Source organism: Myxocyprinus asiaticus, chromosome 2, assembly GCF_019703515.2.
Source record: "Myxocyprinus asiaticus isolate MX2 ecotype Aquarium Trade chromosome 2, UBuf_Myxa_2, whole genome shotgun sequence".
Classification (NCBI taxonomy): domain Eukaryota; kingdom Metazoa; phylum Chordata; class Actinopteri; order Cypriniformes; family Catostomidae; genus Myxocyprinus; species Myxocyprinus asiaticus.
In genome coordinates this window covers 15,685,734-15,703,662 of record NC_059345.1, presented here as the reverse complement: position 1 = coordinate 15,703,662, position 17,929 = coordinate 15,685,734, and the positions used below count along the sequence as shown (strand labels likewise).

Here is a 17,929-nt window from a genome sequence, read left to right as displayed (position 1 = left end):
GTTAAACTGGAAATAGGGATTAAAGCCAGCGAGACGGAATGACAGGCTACAGACTCTCAAGTCCATGAGGAATGGAGAGAGGCGCAGCAAAAACCCCTCTGCCACAGTGCTTGAAACACTTCAAGGCAGAGATGGTGCCAGCAGAAAACTGAAGAAATGCACAGCAGAGCCAGAGTGAGGCAGTAACAATCACTTTGCCCTGTGACTGCTGCAACCAGCACGCTAAATTGGGCTTTCCTCCAAAAGCCCTTGATCTTTCTGTAACGTTGGTGAATCAAAAAGGATAACTGGAAGAAAGGATAAAAGGAAGCTGCATTTATTCGAGAGAGACATGAAATGCTGGGTGAGAGACAGGGATTTAAAGAGAAGAACTTTAAGGGAACATCTCGACCAGCGATGTCAGCAGCGATGAACGTGTGTGACAAACATGGATGTAACAAGCTCATCCGCAAGTCATTACTTCTTTTAAACAAGCTCATTAGAGATGCTTCATCCATGTTGCGCAGCTCAATCTTCTATATTTAAACGTGAAAGAACATAAAAAGTGACAGTTCGTTCAAAATTGCGCCCACCACTTGTTTCGTATTCCTGTTTCTTCTCGCCTACCATGACTATTTTAGCAGCACTAAATTTAAAACATCACCCCAATTGTGTGTGCCAAAGGACCGCAGTTTGCCACATGTTAGTACAGAAATCTCTTAGGACTGCACAGTTTCATCTATGAGGGTTTAAATGTCTGTCATCATTCACTCAAACTCATGTTGTCCAAAACCGGTGTGGCTTTCTTTCTTGTTAGCAGAATGTGCACTGCTTGAAAGTGAACAGGGACTGAAGCTGTCGAGCTCCAGACAAAAATCAAACTTAAATTCAATTTCTGTTGAAGCCATATGAAAGTTTATACGAGGGAAAAAAAAACTCAATTTAAGTCGTTATTCAGTAGAAATCTCATTCACACTTCCAAACCTCTACATTTGCAGTGCTGCGATTGGTTATGTATGAGAAACACAGCAATCAGTGCCGTCTGGCATCACTGACATCAAAGCTGGCATGCTGTGCCTTCAGGTGCCGTATTTGAATATTCACGAACGTGAATGAGATTTGAGAGCTATCGTATGGATTCGAAGCAGAAGCTATAATATAAGCATTAAATGCCTTTGACCTTGAAGCTAGAAAGTATCTGTATCAGTTCACTTTCATGGTATGGAAAAGAGCAGCATAAACATTCTGCCCAACACCTTTTGTTTTTCACAAAAGTAAAAGCCATATTGGATTAGAATGAGATGATGGTGAGTAAATAATTACTGAATTTAAATTTTGGGGTGGACTACCCTATTAAGGCTGAGCTCAGTTTGATCTTGTAAGGATGGTTTAAAATGTACCTCGGCTCAGACACCAGGGAGAGGACACACTTCTGCTGAGGTCCAACGTTTGTCCAGTTCTTTGCCAGAGCCACAATGGCCCCAGCGTCCAACAGACCATATCCATATGAATGGCTTACTGTAGGAGAGAGAGAAAAATCAATTCTGTTGAAAGTAACTAGAGTCAGTTTATAGGCCATAAAAAACCTGACATTGAGAAAAGAGGTAAATTAAAGAGGTTGATATCTTCAAAAGATCTGGAGCTGCTTGCTGATTGGTGTAACCAACGAAAATGTTATCGATTACATCACAAATTGTTCAAGTAGCTGGATTGTGCAGAGACAATCCAGAGGGAGGGGAGGCAGTGGGGCCGGTGAAAGGCAATAAGATGGGCTTTTACCTCGGCGACCCACTCCATTTGTCTTCCAGTCATTGGTGGTGAGGTGGGCAGGGTTGGACGTCCTCACGACCAGATGCTGCATGTCTCTCCAGGTAAGGTTTTTACTACAGAGACAGAACACATTCATGTCAAAGCGGTAGTGTCTTTCAAAAGTGTGCAGCACATGGGGGAATGAAATGCAAAACTAGTCGCATAGCTTTCAAAGATTATCACTCCTGCCCTTTAATAAAGGCCACAGGTAGCTACAGGTAGGCAGAGTCATAAAGGTTATACCATTACCCCTGAATGAATTTAAATGACACAAACAGAAAGGCCACTCAATGCATGCATCTGATTAAAATGAGAATTTGAAGGTTAATTTTTGTCTGGAATGAACAAATCTGAGCCAGTGACCATGTTGTTTGGGAAACCTCAGGTAACTCAAGAAATGCACTGATAAGGATGATGCCGTTTGAGGACACTGATAAAGTCAAACCATGTTTTGGATGACTCACTTTGCCTCCAGGGCCAGGGCGATAATTCCTGCTGCCAGAGGGGCTGAGGCAGAGGTGCCTGTGTGGGAGTCTGTGCACTTTTGCCTGAGGTCTGTAGTGATCTGAAACAGGAAGTGAATAAGACAACCAATCAAACCTCAGATATCACAAGAAAAATAAATAGTCTCTAATGAGAACAATGCCAAAACCCTGCATCAATAGTTACTATCACGACACTGATGTGATTTGCAAAAGCAGAATAATCTTGAAAGTGTTACAAGCATCACTTTTACTATCGCTCATACTTTGAACAAACTGCTAACCCTAAGTATTTAACTTTGGCAAGTAACTCATCCTGCACCGTTTATGCTACAAACATGAATACCTCAAATTGTTTAGCTTACTGAAAAGTCACGTGCAATTGCTTTCCTAAACACATAGGATTATCACCTTGTGGATGATATGACAAACAAAGAAATCCTATAGACTTACATTCAGGTATTCAGAATAAAACAGAGACTTGGGGGTGAGCTCTTATGACTCGGGCCAGTAAGCACCCACCCAGCAAACCCTAGCACCTGCATAGAAATGTTCTAAAAGCCAATCAGATCTCACCTTACACAATACACTCCAATTAATTTCCTCATGATATTGCTTTATGTTACTTTACAATACTTCCTTATATGGTTTTTTATTATTATTATGTAATTCATACCATTTCCTACAGCTCAACTAATGGATGATCTACTTAAAGCTGAAGTATGTAATTTCTGTGCCACCAGCGTCACCAAACGGAAATGCAAAAATAAACTTTGTTTTCAAAACAGCTTTCTGAATACGACCCCCATCTGCCGTTAGTCAAAAAAAAAAAAAAAAAAAAAAGAGATAATCCCTTAGAGGTTCTAAGCAGCTCGCTCAAAACAAACAGAAATTATCATAGCGCAACACAAACATAGTGTTTACAGTTTTCAAGAAAACTGACCAATGAATGGCTTACTAATAGTAGTCTCTGCATATTAAGCTGTGAAATGAGAAAGTATTTTAACACAGAAAAAGTTACATTTTTCAGCTTTAAGCATAAACTTTGAAACCAGCATTTCTCTGTGCAGTCAGAGCTGCTTCTATAAGGCATTCTGGAATAAAATAGAAGACAGCTTTAATAGCAGTTAGGGTTGAGTAGCAATTGATTGTTGATTATTAACCATTAATAATTTAAATGGTAAAGAATGGTAATTAAATATACAAAAGAAATGCAAAAAATCTAAACCATCTACAATGGTGATTCAATCTCTAAAGATCTGCACATCGTATCATGTAACCTTCTTGTTTTGATCGTATCATGCTTGTTTTAATCAGGAGCAACTGTGTGCATTTTTAACGCAACAAAAAAGCCACGTTTGTTTATAACTTATGTGCAAATGTGTGCTTTCACATACAAACACACAGTTTTTACTCATTATACTTTGGTGTGTGAGTGCATGTTGTACTTTACTTGAGACTATTACAACTTCATATTACATAGTGTATACGTCTGATATGATCTCATGTCACTGAATTCTGCAACAGTAGGTTTAAAGTCCTTCAGCTGAAATCAGTCTGTTTATCGAAATTTGAATCAATTTGCCCCCAGTGGCCGAAGCTGGAAGTGTTGTTTTGGCACCAAAAGAGAGTTGTATTTTTAGTTGTAAATTATTTAGAGGAATGCATATTTTACTAACCATACACCCTAACCCAAATCCCAAACCCAATGGTCAATAGAGTACAAATTTAATCTTAGAGGGAAAACGCAACCTCCGAATCACGCTCATTATTGATTACATAAACACAATTACTTCCTGCGTTTCATGGGACCAGAACCCGTGCCTCTGAGGCTGCTTGGGCAGTAGTGCCACAGGGTAATGTAAACGCATATGAATTGATGCAAAAATGTCTGATGGAGAATGGCGCTTGTCAGTAACTTGGCTGACTGGGATCAATTTCAGAGTACCAAAACATTCATTAGCAACATGATGAGTTCCTGTGCGATTATGTTGGAAGAGTTGACTGTATGTTTTACATATTTGATGTACTGGAATTACATTGAATAAATTATGAAAACAGAACACTTCTAATTTGTCAGCAATTTAATAAGTACTTATTTTGTCATATTGCCTGTGTGCAATTACACCCAATTTGTGTTGAGCAAGAGAGTAGTTATTATTTTGATTTTTTTTTTTTGAAAATGTAAAAATCTAATTTAAATTGTCATTAAGCTTCTGCCCGCTAAGTGAACCCAGAGGTTTTTTTAAGTGTTTGACATTTTCAACAGTGGAGACTAAAAACGCAGCATCTGTCAGCCCTTGGGGTTATACAGACAGTAAAGACAGAGCTGAGAACAGACCAAAAAAAAAAAAAAAAGGAACAAAAACGAATAAAAATAAAAATAGGAGGGGTGATGGCTGACACTTAAAAGCGAGGCATCATGGGGATGTGCAGTGACTGAGACAGACCTCCTTGCGTGAGACTAATTGCTAAAAATGGCAAAGTGGGTGAATGACAGCTCTGAGGGGGAGAAGAAGGGATGAGAATTCAGCCATTGCACACTTGAAAATTTATATTTGGAAACCACAGTAGAGGAAGATCGCCTGAAACAAGCCCTGCTGCCAACAGTGGGTATTATCAGGCTTGTGTTCCTTAAAAGCACAAAAAAAAGTTTTATTGTAAATTCTAGTGTCTGTGTCTTGAATCCGAGAGAATGGATGACTCTGCAAGGCAAAGCCGGTTATGGGAACAATGTTTGGGAGCATGCCTTGGTCAGCACTGAGCCAGGTAAAGAAATAAAAACAGAACAAGTGCAAAGAGAACCAGATTTTCCTGGCTAAAATGATGTCAGGCCAAGTGGAAAGAGCCAACCTCCAAGACTCTATATAGATATGGTTCATGTCCCTGCTTCAACGTAAGTATGTTTTTTTGTATGTTTTTTTTTGCCTGTTTTACATGTGAAAAATGAACATATGGTTACTTAGAAAAGTAATAGGATATACTGTAAATATGTGGTACCATTAATGCACGTAAAACAAACGATGTGAGATGATAGTGTCCTGCCGAAGTTTAATAAATGGGGTTAGGGTTTTTTTTTTTTTTTTTAAATCCCTAACCCCAAGTGTAGCAATAGTAATGCTGACAGTTTGGGCATACAGGTAGTCCCTACCCACACTTAGGCCACTGACTGAGACAGAAATTGGCAATGTTTTTTTCTCTATTTCTTTGGGTGAAAAACAACAAAAAGAGTAAGTGCCACAGTGTTTACACATTTTTTTTTTTTTAAGTCCACCTTCGGATGTTTGACGTATTGTTGACTCTGCATTTGAAGTATCATTCATGTCTTGCCTAAGAAATAGCCCAAAGAGAATGATGAAATCAAGACCTGCCCTGATAGTGAGAGGCTGCTGTTTAGAATCACAGGGATATTCATGTTTTAGAACTCTGAGGTCTGGAAAAGCACTTGAACACTAGATTCAATTTGATAAAACTCAATATGGGCCCTGAAGATGAGAACATCCATTCTCCTCCTGTTAGTGTCCGCAATATTCATTGACAGCCAAAAAGCCTTTAAGATCTTTAAAGCTGTTGAAACCATTCTTCATAAATTGGCTTGGTGGTTTAACTTCTGGTCTCCAGCCATTTTGAGAGCCACTATTTTAGGATTACATTTGCTACGGCACTTCTTCAATTAAAGGATAACTGTTGTTGATTTTCAAGGCTTGAGAGACTCACAATCTGTTTTTCATTGAGACCTCCACTGCTGTAGGTTGTGGCGAGGGTGGAGGAACAGGCCTCGCTGTACCAGGGCACATTGCCGTTTTGCGTACTGCTGCTGATAGACAGCGTGTAGATGCTGTTGGTGTAGCCGTCGCAGTTACAGCTGTCCTTCTCTCGTCCGCCATTCCCTGAAGCCCACACGAAGATGGAGCCCCGTCCTCCACGGCCCTATATTGGGGGAACAGAAATATGCAGTCGGTGAAAAAGCCCTACTCTTTCGTTGTCAGCTTCATGCAAGCAGTGTTGGGGAGTAACTCAAAAAGTAGTGCCACAACAATCTTTAAATTTTTCACTAGTGTGACAGTAGATAAGTTGTTTTCAAAACAGTGTAGCTTTTCCATCAATGAGCTACTTTATCCAAAAATCAGCATACCATGACAAAATTTTACATCATTATGTTTTTATATCTCATTTTATTACGCACACGGCTTTACAGTTAATTTCGAACCGAGGCAATAATCAAATGTTCCCTCCTACACTGTACTCTCTTTCTGAACTAGAGATGGGAAGTTGTTCATTTAAGTCAATCTGTTCTCTCAGATGGTTCATTTCAATGACCTGGTTCAAACAAAGGTTCACTATTTTTTTTTTTTTTGAGGCCCTGCACAGAAGTCTCTCCCTGCGTCTGATTATGCATACTTCCCTACAATATAATTTGCCAAAGCAGTATGTCAGTTGAGTAGTATGTCTGAATCCTAAGTATTCATGCAACAGTAGGCATGAAAATCCCAGATGACCTACTACATCTGGTGAGATTCTGAAGTGCGCATTATGGGATCTACTACTATCCCATTATTTAACGGGAGCTTAAAAAACTCCGATTCAACATGTTGAATTTAAAAAGTCTTTCTCAAGTTGCAAGTTGTGCTTGTTTAACAACACCAGAGTAAATTATTTTAACGGTTGCTGTTACTACATAAGTTGGCCACATTCTCGAATTAAGTATGTCCAGGAATGTATTCATACATCTCACCCGCATACCTAAAGAACATACTTTATTAACGGCCAAAATATGTTCTTAATCAAAAGCAGTACATACTCTGAAAGTATGCAAATTCAGATGGAGTTTCAGTCCACATTTTGCCTTCTTGAGTGTAGCACAATATTAAATATAAAGCTGCTGTTCATCTGTATGTTTTTGACTCAGGCCATGTCCACACTAAACTGTTTAAGTTTCCTAACGTTATTGTTTTCCCAAAGTTTGCGGCAATAAAGAGCATTTTTGAAAGTTTTCTAAAGTCTACGTTTTTGGTGGAGGAAAATGATGTTCAAGTGTTGATGAGAGGCATAAATGTAGTGTCAATGCATTTAAAAAAACAAAAACAAAAAAAAAACAACTAAAAACGAATGTTTTAGTGTGGACGTGGCCTTAGTAATACTGTATAAATCATGGTGTTATCCAGTTATAATTAGCATTTATTTATCTGTTCAAGTTTAATGTTGTCAGACCAACATGGATCTTTACTGTATTTGTGCCAAATAAATACTTCTCTGATTGCGAAAATAAGTTAAATCATTTTGTAGTTACATATTTAGGGACTAGTTAGCTACCTTTTAAAAGGGTAGTTTAAATACTTTAAATTATAAGTAGATTTTAGCTTGAGAAGCTACATTAAAAGTAGCTTCCCCAACACTGCATGCAAGCCCACTCTAACTCAAGTAAAGTGTCAAAGGCCAGATGCAAGAGCTTCATTTCCAAGACAGGAGGATTATCATTGAAGATACTCAAAACAACTAAATAATGTTTCTGATGAGTGGAGTTTGGAATGGATTTTCTGTAAAAAGCATTTTCAAAGCATCATAGACATTTGAGGTGCTATCATGGCTTCGATTGCTAGACCAAACCATTTTAAAAGGACCTTTGGAGATGATGCTAATGTTCTCAAGTCATTTATCACGTACGTTCAATTGGCAGGGAAAATGAAAGACAAACAGCACCAGGCTTTTGTGGTCTACATCTTAGATGAACCGCAATAATGCAAAGTAAAACTGTCAGAAACGATAATGAGCTCGTGAAAAATGCTCACACCACATTAACGAGGCATGTTTAAATGGCCACACGACTTTCATTTCACAAATCTGACATAAGGAAAGGCCAGCAGTACAAATAATTTGATTCAGATGCTGTTTGCTTGTTACCTTTGATCATTTTTTTCTTTGGACAGTGCTTTACTGTACCTTATAACGTTTAACAAAACAGCAATAATAGTCTGCATGAAAAATAGCATGCCAAATGTCTGCAGTGCAAAGCTTGGCTTGGCCTTTGAGAGTTTACTCTTTGTTAATGAACACACCTGAATGGGCATCCATTCAGGCACAGTGTTTACATAGACCAGAGTCTTATTTGCATTGGCCTTCTCTACGCAACATGGATCTTGTTTGCCAAACAAATCTGACTGCTGGCACATGAAATGCTCATGATTTAGACACCAGAAAAAGGGCTTAAATACAGCTTGGCGAAAACCAAGCTATTCTGCTTAGTTCTGTGGGCCTGTCAGACAATTGACAAATAGCTTAATCTATACATCTTCTGGTTCTACAATTATTCTTCTTTGAATAGTTTATTTGATTTGAAACCACAGTAACTTTGTTTTCTAATTTTGGCCTTGTTGGCACTTTTATATATAGGGCTAGCAAGAAAGAGGACAGGAAAAGATGTGGAGAAGAGGGGGGAAAGGTAAATGACACAAAGCAGATTTTCAACCGTTAACAGGCTCAATGCCGATATAATCATATATCAAAATATTGCAATACTTTTTCTAAAGATGTTGTATGATACTTTAGATCCCTGTCCCAATAATTTTATGGTAACACTTTACAAAAGGTTCCATACATTAACGTTAATTAATGCATTACTGTATGTATCATTAACTAAAAATGAACAGTATGTTTAGATTGTATTTGTTAATCTTTGTTAATGTTAGTTTACAAAAATAAAATTGTTCATTGTTAGTTCATGTTAGTTCATAGTGCATTAACTAATGTTAACATATACAACTTTTGATTTTAACAATGTATTAGTACGTTGAAATTAACATTAACCAAGATTAATAAATGCTATTAAAGTTTTGTTCGGTTTTAGTTCATGTTAACTAATTTTACCTAATGGAACCTTATTGTAAAGTGTTACCATTTTTATTCATCTATTTGTGTACTGATGCCATGTCCAACAGTGATTATGAAGCAGGTCATCTAATTAAACATTAATTCTCTGACGGCGTTTCACAGTACAGTCAGAGGTGCTTGTATGATGCGCTAAAGTGAAACTGAGCTTTTAGATTTACTCTTTCTCTGGCGGACATGCTGAGACCTGTCTTGGGGAAGTTTCAGTTGTGATCCAATTACAATATTGTGATGTATCACGCTATATTGAATCGTGTCACACATCGCAATATATATATATTATCGTGAGTTGGTTGGCGATACCCAGCCTAAGTTCCGACCCGTGTCAAAGTTTTTAAATGAAAAATGTAACGTAGGGATTCTCCATCAATCTTTGGCATGCAATGATAAAGTAATATAAAGGGGCAGTGGTGGCTAAGCGGTTAAGGCTCTGGGTTACTGATCAGAAGGTTGGGGGTTCAAGCCCCAGCACCACCAAGATGCCACTGTTGGGCCCTTGAGCAAGGCCCTTGACCCTATCTGCTCCAGGGGCGCCGTAACATGGCTGACCCTGCACTCTGACCCCAGCTTAGCTGGGATATGTGAAAAAAAAGAATTTCACTGTATATGTGCAAATGTATAACATGTGATAAATAAATATAATTAATTAAATTAAAGAGAGGAACCTCTACTTCAAACTTTTAATTTTCACTATTTACAGTGACATATTTTTTTTCCTCCTCAAAGTGTGTTTGTGTTTTTTTGAGCTTACACATCTGATATATTTGGACTTTATCATTTCTTGATTGGACTTATTTGGACTTCCACTATTTACAGTAAAAATATCACTGAATATTGTTTAAACATTGTTGAATCCTTGCCAAGAGTCATACAGTATGATTTCTGAGTGATCTAAAAACTCATTCCGAGGTACACTCAAATTATATAGAAAAAATCCAGTGGTTTATTATAAATGATCAGTCTGTTGTTTCAGGCTGCAAATATAGCCAGTTAGATGCGCTTGGTTTTAATATTCGAGTTATGGGCCTGTCGGATGCTTGACAAACAGTCATAGATCTAGATTCTCCTTTGGGTTCCACAATATAATAGCCTCCCTTTTCATAATATAATGACTCATAACATCTCTTCAATCATTGTTCTATGCTGTCGAGCATAAATGTTGCGAACATGAAAACCAAAACAATCCATATGAATCTGAAATGCAACTTTAAAGTGGTTTTACACAAACTCTGTGTGCCCTCTCACAGCACTGTTCTATATAAGCCTGCTTGCACATAATCCATACACAGCACACTGCGGTAGGTAGTCTTGGCACTGCTCACCACCATTGTCCTTTTGTTGGGCCACGGCCAATAGTACAACCCCTCAATGCACGACCATGTGTGAGTGAAGGGCTGAATCTAATACCGCTCCGTTGCCCAGTGTCTTATAGCAGTTTAGCGCAAATGCCATTAACTAATAAGATGTTAAGAATGTCAATACTGTTCACGCTCTGGAAAATCCACATGAAGATGTCTTGGCGAAAAATGCCATTTAATGTGACATTTAAATAAAAAAAACTTTGCCCTGACAAGTAAATTATTTTATGACCCAAGGCGCTTGCAAATGAAGTGTGCTCAATTCAAATACAGAGCATTCCTTCAACAGCCCCCACCATTGCTGACTTCAAAACAAATAAAAAAATTCCACTCAATCTATTTTGATCTGCACATTTCAGATTTCTTAAATGCTGCTGCTGGTTACAGTTGAAGGTTAAGAGGCCCAAATTGAACCATTTCAGCCACAAGAATATAAATTAAAGAAGATCCACTGTGTCGTGGCACAGAACAACTGATGTAGATAATGGCAGAGGGCAGTAAAAATAGCAGATGAGTCGGAGAAGCAATTGTCCAGGTCATGGTAACAGGACCGTCTTTGCTCTCTTGAAATAAAATAATTTGATGTACTATGTAGATGTTCACAAATGCAAAACTTCCTCTCCAATTCTACCAGACCATTTATGAAAACGACTGCATAAGCAAAAGTTCATTCAGAAGACATGGTATTTATGTCAAAAACCATGAGAACATTAACATAAGACAACCCATATTTACACATCAATGCTTTTCAGTATTCAGCAACATGGTCCGCCCTGATGAATGAAAGTGTGAACTACATTGCTACATGGAGGTTAGTCAATCATAACAGGAATCACTTAAGCTACTTTTCCACCATTGAATGGATACAGTTGCTGAATCGTGTCGTTCTGTACCGATCGAGGCTCACTGGCACAATTACAGTTTCTTTTTCCATTGTGGTGCTGCAAAATAGGAATAGAATAGACCAGTTGTGATATGCCACGTCTTCAAAGCCATGCCACTAACACAGTTCTCTGTCCTGAGTATGGTTAGCTAACTGTGCTGAGAAATCCAGAGTTCAAGTGAAAGTGCTACTGGAACCGTTAGCCACCGTGCTCAGAACCATTTGGCCCGATGGTGGAAAAGTGGCTATATACAGTATACTATATTAATATAATTTACAAAAGTCTTAAAAGGTCATAACAAAAGCCCTTATTAAATGTAATGGTCAGATAGAGGGTGGAAAATGAAAAACTAAAATTACGACTTGTTTGATTCAAGAAACTTTGACAAAAATTATAAGTGGACATCCAGGAAACAATAAAATGGTGCAAAAGTTCAGAATATGGGCCCCTTAAAAGTGCACTCAGTAATTCTAACCCAATATGCTTTTTGTCAAATTCTACAAATATTTCCTCACAGTCTGCTAGCTGTCCGTTCTGTCTATGGGCTGAAAAAAAATCTAGTATTCGTACACAGCCCTGGCTCTGTAAATGGGACAAAAATCAAAGTGGATCAGACCGATCCACACAACACTACTCCAGCCAGTCAGCAACAGGGGGTGGTTCTTGCGCGTGCACAGGATGGGGAGTAGGGGAAGTGCGAGAGGAAAATTCATTAGAAGAGCGACGGTGGACTCCAAGGAGGACAAATGGCTGAGAAACAGACCAAGAGAATAAGGTCAAATTAATATAAACTAAAAAAGAACGATTATGATAAGTCAAGGGCTAGGAGCCGCTTCAACATCGGCAAGGCTTTTCAGCGGTGGAGAGACCTCCGAGAGGTAAAAGGCTTGAAGACGGATGCAGAAGTTGCTCTTTTTCTTCTCGATAGGTGGGTAACATAAATTTTGCTATGATTCACAGAACCCATATATGCTGTTGTTGTGATGTTAGATTTAGTAACAGGAGAGTTGTGAGTGCCTGGAGCTGGTGTGGGGGCAGAGCTTCCAAAGGAGCACTGAAGGGAGGAGTGTATTTTTCTTGGCAGTTGAATTCGAATATCAACAGTGTTTCTCAGGAATCACTGAGTGCAACTTTAAGGATGTCACAAGGAACCAGGATCTTTCTGATCTACATGTGGACTCCTGCTTCAACACTGAATATGAAGGGGAAAATAGACCCACCACCCCTTGTAACCACACCACAAAAACTACTATGAATTAAATAACCAGTTAAATGACACAAAAGTGTAACATATTTGGTTAAATGTGCCAAACCTCTGTCACACCATGTTGGAAAGCCTCTTTGGCCAACTTTGCGGGTCCATCCACTGTTTTGCCGTCGTCTTCAGGTCCCCAGCTGGCGCTGTAGACATCGATATGCTGTGGGTTGAGACTGAGAGACTGAGCTTCCACCACATCAGTGACTTCTCCATCCAACATTCGCACACCTGCAAAATACATCCAAACCGTAAGATCCTTTATAGGATGGGGCAGAGAGGAAATCACACACAAATAAAACTGCATACTTTTGTGGATTGTGAAAAGTGAGTGTACTATTCCAGAATAGAGCCAGATCTGATTTAGAGTTTGCAGTCGATTGCAGAGAGGATGAAAATATTGTCCCAGGAATCGGGCCATGTATTTTTTTTCAGCTGGGAGCTGAGATGGTGACCAAGACGTAGAGGCTGTAGGGCAAATTCAGCCTCAAGAGTATCTTGATTTATCCCAAGGATAACAATACTTTTTCAGATCTATCACTATCTGCTATTCTTGCCAAAACCTTAATTACATTAACATTAACCTGCATTAAATTTCTGTGTGACACAAGTGCGTATTGACAAGATTTTATAAGGCTGTATTACATACAACACAGATAAAAAAAAATGGAATATCCAAAACTGTAATTTGGCTGTTGTTTAACATTTCATTTGTGTGGTTGTCACGTCCATTCATTTAATCAAGCCAGAACCATGTTTTCCACCTTACATTTAGAAAATCTGCACACGAGGCTGCCACTGTAGCTGCTTTTCCACCATCGGGCTGAGTGGATCACATTGCAAAACCGTGCCGTCCTTTCTGATCCGGGCCAATTGACATGGTTACGGTTTCTTTTTCCATTTTGCTTAAATGTACGTAACAGCGTCAGTTGGTGACAGGGTCAGAGGTAAATAATGGAACGAATGCGCTATGGAGGATGATTGCATATGACAGTTTTTAGGACTGCTTTTTCACCAGGTTTTTAGTCTGCTAAAGCACAGGAAAGACATGTCCCATGTCGCAAAAAGGAAAGCAAAATGAAAAAGGCGAAAGGCTTACCACCATCATTTGTTGAGGGGTTGTGAATACCACCAGACACAAACACACAGAAAGGTAAAAGTTCCCAGACTAGCTAAAAAGAATGTTTATTAACAATGAATTATATGAGTAATAAAATTATACATTATATCAGTTTTAATGAGCTAGCTAGCATAATCTACCTTGCTGATAAAAAAGGCATGTACAAAACTAATGTACTAATGTACGCCAGGTACTAAAGCCATTCCACCAGCATGGTAAGCTAAAAGTTTGTAATCGTGCCGTTCTGAGCCTTGCTCAAGCGGAAATGCAACTGGAACCGTTCCTTACCGTGCTCAGAATAGTTCGGCCCAATGGTGGAAAAGCGGCTTTTGAATACTCCCAAATAAGCAAATAGTGTGCTACATAAAAAAAAAAAAAATAAAATAAACATTTGATGGGGAGATATTTTTTGTTGTTTGTTAAAGTTTTAACATCAAATGTTCGCACATAACTTTCAGCGTAAGACACACGAATAGACACTGCTGAATACAAAGTTCTTTGTAGCAAAAGAGGAAAAGGAGGGGTATGAGCACGCTCGATTTTTTAGTTCATTCAAAGGTGACAAGCATCTGCATTCTTCTCTTTCAAACATCCCTTTATAGACACTGAACAAAAGAGGAGCCCATCTTATCTCTTTCCACTTCTCTGTACAAAAGGGAATCTTAAACTGAATTGGAGGTTTGGGAATGAGCCAGGGCATTTGGTCCAAAATGTCAGAAGTGTTGAATTATTGTGATCCTAGATCAAAAAGTTATCTTTGCTGTGTGCAGTCACAAAATACTATCTTTTTAGCCAGTGCTGTTTAGTTTTAAGTGGTTAAAAGACGATGAATCAAATTTAAACACCTACAAAACAATTTGAATCGCCTCTTTGATACACAAGGGGGCGAGGTTACGTAAGATTGCCCTCATATGGGTTAGTGCAAATAAACAAAAGTTCAGTCACTTTAGGTTTTCCAAAGCAATCGGAGAGCTATAGTGTAGACAGTATTGCAAACAAACCAGTGGCCACAAAAAAGTACAACACATCAGAAACTGGCTGTTTATATCCCATATCTACATTCCTAATGTCCTAAACATCCCTTTAGGATAAAGAGAAAGCTGATATGATTACATCCCAGGATGTTTTTTTTACTTGAGTATACACTAAAAAAAAAAAAAAAAAAATGATCTCCCCTCAAAAATGCAATACAAATGCACAGTTTTATGTCAAATGTGGTTTTAAACAATGGATTCTCCTGTTTCCTCCAAGTCTTTCAAACCAATATTATCGCTTAATGAGTTCTGGCAGAAGAATAAGCCATGTTATGTGCCATCTCTGCTAATGTGCTGCCATCTCCACACAGAGTTTTCCTTTAGCAGAGGACACTGCCCGCCAATCTGGACCAATGTTATGGGTCAGTAATTTAAAGACCTTCAGTATTTCTCCGTTCTTCTCCCCATATTTTCAGCTCCCCATGTTCGTGGTCTTTGAGGATTAGTATCTGTTGCTTATTAAGATTTCCCCAGAGATCTGAAGCGAAACCATGCAGAGGAATAGTACTTACCTTCTACTGCTTCCCATTAGCAGGCCAATTCAAAAACAGCTGCTTTACAGTGAAACAAGGCCAGAGCTGACAACAGAAAGAGATGGACATCTCCAATAATACATAATCCATGTGCTTAAGAGTGCAGCTTTGGCATGTAGTGTATATTTGAGGCCAACATGGAAAATGTCTATGCACAAACCAAATAAAAAAAATATTTTACATTTTCTGAAGATAATGCGAGTAGTGCTTGCCCATGCAAAAATTGCCACCACGATGTGGCATTGCTATGCGGTTGCTGAGGTGTTTGGAGTGATTTAGGTGCTTTTCATTGCAGTTGCTAGGTGGTTACTCGGTGCCTTGGTCATAGAGCCCACTCTCAAGACACCGTTACATTCTGGTCCTTAGATATGGCTCGGGTCCCTCTTTCAATGCAAGTCTATGGGATTTTTTTTTACCTGCTTGTCATCCAACAGGTATTAATCATGTTAATCTGCTTCCAATCACTTAGAAAAGTAAATAAATAATATATATAATAAAAAATCCTAACCTGAAATATGAGCAATAGTGCTGCTTGCCTTAGCAATCACGTCAATACTAACAAAACTGACAGCACAAAGTCTAATATAGGGGAAACACAGAAGGTAGTGTGTGTTTCAAAGTCACTTTTAAAACCAAGCGCAGCTCTATTGTACTCTCTTTGTCAAAATGGATATTGTTGCAATGCAGAATTTATCATTTTAAAATATCTCTTGAATTTCCTTCAGAACAGACCAGGACCGAAATGCTGTTTGACTAGTCAGTGCTTGAGAATGTTACTAATGGCTACTATTGTGTCGAGCTGGAGTGACCCCATAAAACCAACATATTATATAAGAGGAAACATAAAGTGTTACATAACAAACATCTATGCTTGAGTGTCATTCATAAAATGTGTCCACCCAAATGGTCAGGTTTTTCTCCCTTCCATGGAACACAAAAGATGTTTAGCAGAATGTTCACACTGCTCTTTTCCAAGAAATGAAAACATACAGTGACCATGTGCTTGAATATAGCGGACAAGTACAGTATGGATTACTTTTCTGATACATTTATAGTACTTTTCTGTCCATTTTGAAGCTTTCATTGTATGGGACAGAGCAGCGTAAAGATTCTTCAGTTATTTCCCTTCTGTGTTTCTCATAAGTCAGTCATATGGGTTTGGAACAACATGAGGCTGAGCAAATTTTGGCCATTTTCATTTTTCAGTGAATTATTCCTTCAAGGCAATACATTGGATACATAGCTTATTGAAAGCTCTAATTTCATCAAATAAATGAGATTCAACTATGTACACTTGTAACATTCCTGAAGAGAAAAAAACACTGATATGGGTCCCAGCATTAATGAAATTCGTCCCCGAGCCCATTGACAGCTGGCAGCGTAGAGAAGAGTAAAGGGATAAAATATGCATTGAATAGGATAAAACACTTCTGCCAGTTAAAAGGATTACGTATGCTAGCGTCCAAATCTTTGGCTCAAAGGGACCAGTGCTGGAGCCTGTGATAACTATCCCAATTGTGGTCATGAAGCCAACACTAATGAAATTTCTCTTCCAAAATGCCCTTGATATGGAATGGAGGAAGAGTTCTTAAATGGTACGATGAATAAAGCCATGTCTAATCTGAATGTGAAGATAATCAGATGTTTCACTGAGGTGCTTTGCAATTCAAATGTTGGAATGGAGAGGATGTGTGGGGATAGAATAGACTGTACGTGTTGAAACATGGAACGTGTTAGAGATAAGCATGGCAACTCACCTCCGATCTTGGCATTGTAGGCAACCCCGACACCACAGATGCCATTGTTGGCAACAGCAGCAACCTCTCCAGCACAGCGTGTCCCATGTCTTGAAAAAGAGAAAGAGACATTGTATTCTTATTTTTCTTTATAAAGTCTGTACCATTTCAAATATTCATACAGATCACACAAGCCCCATTACTAGGTGTCACTGACATCAGTTGAGTCTGGCACTTTTGCCAGTAGAGCAGAGATAGAAGCAATTTTTTAATATGACTTATTTTTTTAATAGAACTAAATTACAATTAAAAAAGATCTAAAAAAATATTTTAAAAAAAAGTTACTAAAAAATACAAATGTAAAAATAGAAAGTTATACAGCTATACACTTCTTTATAACATATCAATTGTAAAAAAAAAAACAAAACAAAGGTCTTCCATTTAATTAATTAAAAGAAAAGAAAAAAACGGGACTTTCTGTATTTAATTCTTTATACCTCAAAGTTTCATTTCCTTTAATGGAGCAGGCTTTCAGGACTGAGTGTCAAGCTCGTTTGGACGCGTTTCTGGCTCCCTTTCAGAAAAAGCAAGTGTTGAGAAGCCAGGTAAGCACTTTTTCCCTGGGACATCTAAACTGGAGCAAGGTCAAGCTAGAGGCTCTCAGTAAGCTCCTCTGCATGTGAGGTTATGTGCAGAGGCACCAATTTAGAGAGGTATCCACAAAGAGCTATCTGTTACTTTGCTGAAGCAACAAAGGAAGGTAAATATGGAACTGCATGATCATGTTCCTGTCAGGTTCATTATTCCCGAACATGGATTAGACATTGTGACGAGGAGAAGGGTGTGGCCGGACC

The 17,929-nt window shown here is 38.5% G+C and overlaps 2 protein-coding genes across 4 annotated transcripts in view; one reads left to right on the top strand and one right to left on the bottom strand.

Moving 5' to 3' along the window:
- sdhaf2 (succinate dehydrogenase complex assembly factor 2) overlaps positions 1–17,929 on the top strand; it is a 487,549-nt gene that overhangs the window by 7,112 nt on the left and 462,508 nt on the right. The window lies entirely within an intron of this gene.
- furina (furin (paired basic amino acid cleaving enzyme) a) overlaps positions 1–17,929 on the bottom strand; it is a 134,355-nt gene that overhangs the window by 12,515 nt on the left and 103,911 nt on the right. For all 3 annotated transcript variants that reach the window (XM_051715232.1, XM_051715240.1, XM_051715250.1), the window contains exons 7-12: positions 17,097–17,185; positions 12,711–12,883; positions 5,988–6,200; positions 2,253–2,353; positions 1,759–1,862; positions 1,380–1,497 (exon numbers count right to left, since the gene is read on the bottom strand). In XM_051715232.1, coding sequence (XP_051571192.1) covers positions 1,380–1,497; positions 1,759–1,862; positions 2,253–2,353; positions 5,988–6,200; positions 12,711–12,883; positions 17,097–17,185 — 798 coding nt within the window. The remainder of the gene's footprint in view (positions 1–1,379; positions 1,498–1,758; positions 1,863–2,252; positions 2,354–5,987; positions 6,201–12,710; positions 12,884–17,096; positions 17,186–17,929) is intronic.